The 7542-nt window shown below is 57.0% G+C and overlaps 1 protein-coding gene across 1 annotated transcript; it reads right to left on the bottom strand.

Annotated features, from left to right (window-relative positions):
* Positions 1-2794: 2794 nt before the first annotated feature.
* On the bottom strand, positions 2795-3790 carry LRRC3 (leucine rich repeat containing 3). Its single transcript, XM_004696895.3, has one exon. It carries the CDS (start codon positions 3788-3790, stop codon positions 2993-2995), a length of 798 nt encoding a protein of 265 aa, XP_004696952.2. The 3' UTR covers positions 2795-2992.
* Positions 3791-7542: the final 3752 nt, after the last annotated feature.

Below are 7542 nucleotides of genomic sequence, written 5' to 3'. Positions count from 1 at the left end.
GCTCTGCTGGGCCTCCCACACTTGGCTACCCCTCGGCTGGACACTGACAGGCGCTTCCTGTTTGGATGACGCTCCCCAGGCCATGCTCTCCGAGGGGAAAGTTCCAGGCCTGAGAGAGAGCAGGCACAAACAGGTTTCGCTCCATCCAGGCAGCAGGCGCACTAGGCTGTGGCACAGGGCCTGGCGATGCTGCATGTGACAGGGAGAAACTGGGGGGACTAAGAGCAGAGTGGGTTCAGGAAGCAGGACAGAGAAGGGACTCCTGGGGGACAGCACAAGGGGGTGACCAGCCTGTCAACGGGGACACCCGACAGGGCAGTTGAAGGGTGAGGACAGATTGTCAGAGCAGGTGGGAGGAGAGGACTGGGGCCCTAGGGGAAGCCTAGGGCTGAGGGTCATGGATGCAGGTGAAAGAAGTGGGCTATGGACCCTGACGGGCAAAGATAACCTGGGCCCACTCCCCCATGGATGGCCTGGAGCCATCTGGGTTGGGGCTGCCTGATCCTAGAGTCCCCGAAGTTCTGCAGAAGGCTCTGGACTAACAGGACAGGCATTTTCCCAAGGAGTCAGCCACAATCCCCACCAACCTAAAAATCCACTGCCAGCGAGTCGATTCTGAGTCATAGCAGGCCCACAGGGCAGAGCAGGTTTGGCCATGGAGCCGCTGAGGCCGTGCATTTGGATGCAAGCAAGGAGCCTCACCTTTCCCCCTCAGCACAACCGCTGGGTTCATATGGCTCTTCCCGTCAGCAGACCCCACCAGGGCTTCACAGCGACTTACACACACTGCTTAAAATCAGAGTTTGAGGATAGCCCTGGCAATCTGCATTCGAACCCACTGGCCAGGTTGTTCTAACCCCTGGGGTGGAGGTCCATTGGAAGTGGAATGGGCTCTGGGTGTGCAAGGCCAGGCCTGGCAGCTGAAACCATGTCCTGGGGGCCAGCTGGAATCTGCGATGTGGGGCATGGGCAGAGTCCCCAGTCTGCCGCACCTGGCCTTGAGGGCAGAGTGCCTGGGGAGCTGCCTGCCTGGTGGGGGAAACGACTTAGGGATGGGCCTGAGGGAGGCACAAGATCCTACTAGCTTGGCCTCAAGCAGCGTTGGGAGCAAGGTGGGCCTGGGACTGTCCTAAAGGGACAGTGGGTCTGAAATGAGCCTAGCAGGAGGCTGCGCCGGCTCTAGGACTTGGGCTGGCAGGTTCTGATCTTGGCTCGGGCAGTCTGGGGCCCAGGGCTCATCCGGCAGGCCCTCAGGGCTGAGCCAGTTGGGCGGCCCTTGGATCCAGGCAGAGTGCTCACCCACATGTACACACTCTCAGAAGGGCAGCCTGAAATGCATTGCGGGCACCACCCAAGGAGACGGTTGCGACCCATCACGCTGACCTCGGTGGCCAAGAACACGGTGGAACGGAGGAAAAGGCCAAGAGAAGTACGCTTGCAGGCACTGAGGTGGGAAGCACCGACACCGGGAGGGAGCCTGGGGGCTCAGGATGTGTGGTCCCCGCGAACATTCTTAGAGGGTCAGAGGGAAGCCCCCACCCCTATCTCTGGGTCCTGGACGTCCCCTGGCAGGCCGCGGGCCACGTGGTATGAAGGGGATGGTAAATCTTGGGTCATCTTTTCCTTCACTGTTAACTAAGGAATCACGGCCTCTCTTCAGCTGAGCCCAGCCGGGCTCTGGGTTCCTGACTCAACACCAAACACCGTGGGCGCCCGTGGGTGCCCCAGACCCAGTCTCCTGCCCCCGCTTTCAAACAGAAGTCACCCGGGAGCCCTAAGTGCTTTTCGATATCTCTCGTTTACACACTCCCCAAGCCTCTCACACTCACTGCTCCGCCGGCCCCACCCCCGCAACACAATATTGAAAGTAGTTTAAAATATAAACATTCCTACAAAATCACGGTACAAAATGAAATGAGAAAGGAGACAGATCAGAGTCAGGTAAGTGGAGGTCATGTCTGCCCTGAACTTCACATGAAGCAAGAGAGGTAAGAAAATTGAGAATCAAATTAGCTTGGAGATTCCCCGCAGCCCAGGTGAAGAGAAAGAGGGTTCTTTGTTGCTGTAGAAACAGACTCGTCTCGTCTCGTGGACCAGCCTTGGAACAGCACTCGGTAGTCCTCCCATCCTTGGTAAAGAGCCGTTGTAGACATGGGAGGAATAGAAAACAAGGCACGGTAGTGACGTAAGGACCTTGTTGCTGGCAGGCACGTCGCTAGGGGCAGGGCAGGGCAGGACGCCATGCATCTGGTCGCCGGCATCAACCCCTGGATGATCTACACTAGGTGTTTCCCTGGATTTCTCCAGCCTTGTTTCCCTCTCATCAAACTGAAATCTTGGCACAAGCATCACTCTGAGGACAGACACAACTGTAGACAAGTTAGTCTGGGTGACACATTCCCTCACTTCTCTAGGAAACCCTGGGCTGGTATAGCATTACCTAAACTGACAGTGAGATATACTGTCTCCTTGCTCTGGAAAGAAAGTTCTGGGGACAAGGATATTTAGAACCTAGTAGGTAAACAAAGGCTAGTCAGGTCTTCCCTGCAGGACTTACTGATCGGTGTCTTGACCAGACGAGCCTGTTACAAGCCTCTGTGGTGAGTCTCTTTCTTTTCAGAGTGTGCCCCACCCTCTGAGTGTATATGCCAGGGCCCATAAGAGGCTTGCAGAGTGGAAAGAACACTTTCCATGGCAGATGGCCTGGCTCTAAGTCCCAACCGGACCATGCCTTGTGTTACCATGGGAAGTCCCTCAGTGTCTCTGTTTCGCGTCCATCAAATGGGTGAGATGGTAAGTTTCCTGTCTGCAAAGAGAATTCAATGAATGAATGTAAGAGAATGAATGTAACATGGAAGGAGCCATCTCAACCACCTCCATGGGGGAGAAGGTAAAACCCACATCACAACCTGCTACCAAGTGAAAGTGTGAAGTCGGTGGGATGTGGGTTTGCCTGAAGACTTGGGAGGTGGTTCTAGGGTGCTGGCAGGTACTAGGGAGCTGGATTGATGGGGTCCTTGGAGATGGGGGTGCTAGGCAGGGACTTCAGGTATTCCAAATGCCTCCTGGCATCCTCCTGGTTCTGCCTCACATAGTACACGACATAGGCGATCACCATGGCGAACCAGCCAAACATGGTGACCAACATGGCCACGTCAGTGGTCCGGTGGTGGGCGCTGCAGAAGCTGACGCCGGCATCCAGCGCCTGGATCAGCGGCTTCCCCACGAACTCCTCCCGCACAGAAGTGTGACACGCAATAGCGTCTGCAGAGTCGGGGTCCAGCTGCAGCCCCCACAGGGCTTCCTGCAGGGCACATTCGCAGTGCAGGGGGTTGTGGGACAGGCGGACTTGAGCGCTCAGTTTGTCCAAGGCGTCCTTGGGGATCCTGCGGATGCGATTGTGGGACAGGTCCAGCAGCCGCAGGGCCCCCGCCAAGCCAGTGAACGTCGCCGGCCCAATCACCTCGATGGCATTCCCAGACAAGTCCAGCTCCTTGAGCCGGCTCAGGTGCTGGAAGGCGCCATCAGGGATGTGAGCGATCTCGTTGGCATCCAGCTTCAGGAGCACGGTGTCGGCGGGGATGTCCTTGGGGACCTCCCGCAGGCCGCTGGCGCTGCAGCGCACAGCCACCGCCCCCGCATGCTCGGGACACTGGCAGCCCTGAGGGCACGTGGCGCCCAGAGGCAGGCAGAGCAGCAGCAGGAGGCACGGCCCTCCCCTGGGGACCTGCGGCGAGGAGGCGCTCGGTCTGCCCAGGAGGGCCATCCTGCCTGGGGCCGGTGCGGCCATCTAAGCTCCTGGCTACTCCCCGGGCGGCCGGGCGAGCGCGTTCCTCGAAGACATACACGCTCTTCCCCGCGGGTGCCGAGCCGGCCGGGGCACTCTCCAGGTTCTGCGAGAGACGGGGAAGAAAGAGCGAGGTGGGCGCCATCCACGCGCCACGCGGGCCCGCCCTGAAACCCGCCCTGGAAGCGGCTGCCCCGCGGGCCACCCCTTCTGGAAGGAGACCCGCCCTGCAACTTACCCTGAGGCTCCCGCAAGGGACCCCCGGGCGGCTTGTAACAAAGGGGGACGCACTCCCTGGCCTGGCCAGGCTGGGCGCACCCACCGCCCCGCAGGAGGAGCCGTGGCTGCGGGAGCACGGCGAGTGGGGGGGCGGACCGCAGCTCGCGCCCCTGCCCCCCAGGGCCCTGCTCCCCCAGAACGCCCAGCTGCCAGCCTTCCCCCGGATGCCGGGTCGGACCGGGTGGCTCAGCGAGCCCGAGCCCGGAGCGCGCGCAGCCCCGCGGCGGAGGCTTACCTTATCAAAAGCTTGATCCCGATTCACTGGGAACACCTTGGACCGAAGGATGACAGCGCGGCCCCTGTCCGCGGGCCCGCGATCCAGATCGAACAGGCACCTCGCCAGCCACGGCACGGACGCTGGGGGAGGGGGCGCAAAGCCGAGCGGGCCGGGCCCGCGCGGAAGCGAGGGCGACGGTAGGGACGGCTCAGACCCGGGTCAGGGGTCAGGGGCCAGGGGTCGGAGGCTTTACCTGGACCGCGTCCGGCTGGGAGGCTGGTCAGCCACAAGCCAGCCAGGCCCGTGCCACGCCCGGTGCGCTGCCCGCGGACCCTGAGCCCCTGCTGGGCGCTGCGGTCGGACTCGCGCGTCTCGGGGCGGGGACCCATGGGCGGAGCAGGCCGCACAGGGGGCGGGGCTTAAGGGGGTGGGGCTCGGGAGGAGGGGTGGGGCCGGATCGGCGTGGGCGGGGCCTGGACTGAGAGGGTCCTGAGTCTGGGGGCACCTGGGCGGTTCTGTGAGGGGACGAGGGCCCGATACAGAGGGACAGATGAGGAGCCTGTCACCAAGGGGTTAGGCGCTTGGGTGGGGCCGGTGGATGGGCGGGGCCTTGGCCCGGGACGGTGGTTCAGGGGCGGGGCCTGCGGCGGGGCGGGGGATGAGGCGGAGTCCTGGGACATAGCCTGGATGAGGCGCGGCCAGAGGGCGGGGCCTGCGGGAGCTGGGGGTGGAAGGATTCCCGGACGCAAGGTGAGGGGGGCTATGGGAAAGGGATCGGGGACTGGGAACTGGGGTGGAGTCTGTGTGGCGTCAGGGACTGTGGGAGGGGCCAGGGCAGGAGGCATGGCTGTGAGACTCCTGTCCCAGTGGATACTCCTGTCCCTGTCGGACAAGTGCTTAGGGGTGAACACCCTCTTCTGCCGGCCAGGGGAAGCTCCAGACCTGGAGGCCCTCCGGTGAGCATGAAACCAGGCCTGACACCAAGAGCCCCCAACGTTGGGGCATAGGTCTCTGTCCCTTTGTGTCCCCTCCTTCCCCACAGCATTTACTCCCCCATTTGTATGCTAGGGCCCTTACAGGGGGGCACCCTGAGAAGGGTAGCGGGTGGGGCATCTGAGCTGTACCTGAGCTTCCGGGGGTCTTTTTAAGACCCCTTTAATGAGGAAGCCTGGTGGGGATGCTGACAGCAAGGTCGGCAGTTCTAAAACCACCAGCCACTCTTCAGAAGGGCAGGACTGTCTACTCCAATAAAGAGTTATAGTCTCAGAAACTCACAGGGGTACTTCTATGCCACTCTGCCCGACAGGGTCACTGTGATCACCTCAACCTGGTGGCAGTGAGTTGGGTTTTGAGTTTTGTTGAAGTAATAGGAGCCCTGGTGGTGTGGTGGATTACCATCAGGCTGCTAACCACAAAGTCAGCAGTTCGAGATCATCAACCACCCCGCAGGAGAGAGATGAGGATTTCTGCTCCTGTAAAGACTTAGAATCTCGGGCAGTTCTACTCGGTCCTTTGAGTTTGAGTTTTGAGATGAGTCGGAAATGACTCAACGGTAGTGAGTTCAGTTTGGGGCTATTGAGATATAATTGAGATACAATAAACGGTATATATTATTGTGTAAAATTTGATATAAATTGATATGTGCATACACCCATGAAACCATCAATATAACCAAGGTAATAAGCATCCATCACCCCAAAAGTTGCCTATTGGCAATCCTTCCCCCCTCCCCTTTGCCAAGTAAGCGCCCATCTGCTCTGTGCTACTATAGAGCACTTTGCATTTCTTGTGGTTGTGTATCTGTGGACTCATAGCATTTACAGTTTTGTCTGGTTTCTTCCACTCAGTGTAATTATTTTGAGACCTGCCCATATTGTTGTGTTTATCGATAGTTCAGTTCTTTTATTGCTGGAAATAAAATATTGTATGGAAATACTGCTGTTTGACTATTCATTCACCTGTTGATGGATATTTGGGTAGTTTCCTATTTTTAACCATTACAAATAAAGCTACTATGTTTGTGTATAAGTCTTTGTATGGATGTGGGTTTATTTCTCCTGGGAAAATATCTAGGCATGGGATGGCTGACTCATGTGGTAACTACATGTTTAGCTGCTTGAGTTTTAGATTCTCACCAACAGTGTGGGCCCCACATCCTCACCAACACTTGGTATGTGTGCTGCAGTGAATTGCTTTTATATGGTCTTTCTAGCCAGGACCTTGTAACTCCCACAGAATTATTGAGTGGGACTATGCAAAAAGATATGTTAAACTCGGGGATTGGCTGAAATATGCAAGTAGTGTACCAGCTCGAGGATTGGTCAGTTTTGTTATCCTGCTAGGCTTATAAAGAGCCCAGAGGTTAAGATGGACCTTACTACCATTGAGAAGAGCCGGAGTAGAAAATGTCCTTTGGACCTAGTGTCCCTCCTTGGCTGAAGAGACAGAAAGAGATTGGAGAAGGTATGAGATTGGGGGGGGGGGGGGGCGATGTTGAGAAGCCCAGTCCAGGTCAAGTCCATAAATCCAATATTAGCCCATATTTCCGATATCAATCTATAAAGTCCTCTTCAGACTCACAAACCACATGCAATGACGCCACATGCAAGAGATCACAAGCCAGTGGGTAGAAAGTCTTTGGATCCAGTGTCATTGGAAACATCTCAGCGCTAGCTGGCAGGGGTCTCTCTGTGGCTTCTTCGGCTTCCAAGGTCTGGTTGCATCCATGTGGCTTGTCTTCTGCAATGTCTCCCAGGGAGTAGCAGAGAGAGAGAGGTGCCTTCCGCCTCCAAGGAGGAAGTACCAGATTTCCCAGAATTCTCAGGAGAAGGCCATGCCCACAGAAGTCTAACTGGCTATCCCCAGATTGACAGCCTAGACTCCACCCCTACACCCTTAATCTTTAAATTGACACCAGGTTAGTTGACTACCACAACGGGCTTGCACCAGACTCAGAATTGTTATTCTGTTTGAGCCCATTGTTGCAATCCTCTGCTTTACCAAGCAGTATGTCATTTTCCAGGGAATAATTTCTCTGGATAATATGTCCAAAGTATTTGAGCCCATTTATTTCATCATCCTTTTCAGCACGACCACAATATACAAGCCTCCCTTGACAGGTGGGAAGTGGCTATACCTGAGGCGCAGGGTTGGAAGCTGGGTGCCCCTCAGGGAAGGTGGGAATTCCATCAATGCCCCCTAGGGTTTATAGCATGTGTCTACAACTTCACACTCTACTTTCAAGAGATGGTATTCCATT

This window comes from Echinops telfairi, unplaced genomic scaffold (genome assembly GCF_000313985.2).
Source record: "Echinops telfairi isolate 266 unplaced genomic scaffold, ASM31398v2 ScPeMD7_7469;HRSCAF=8507_0, whole genome shotgun sequence".
Lineage (NCBI taxonomy): Eukaryota > Metazoa > Chordata > Mammalia > Afrosoricida > Tenrecidae > Echinops > Echinops telfairi.
The sequence above is the reverse complement of the archived record's forward strand: the minus strand, read 5'-3'. Positions and strand labels throughout refer to the sequence as shown.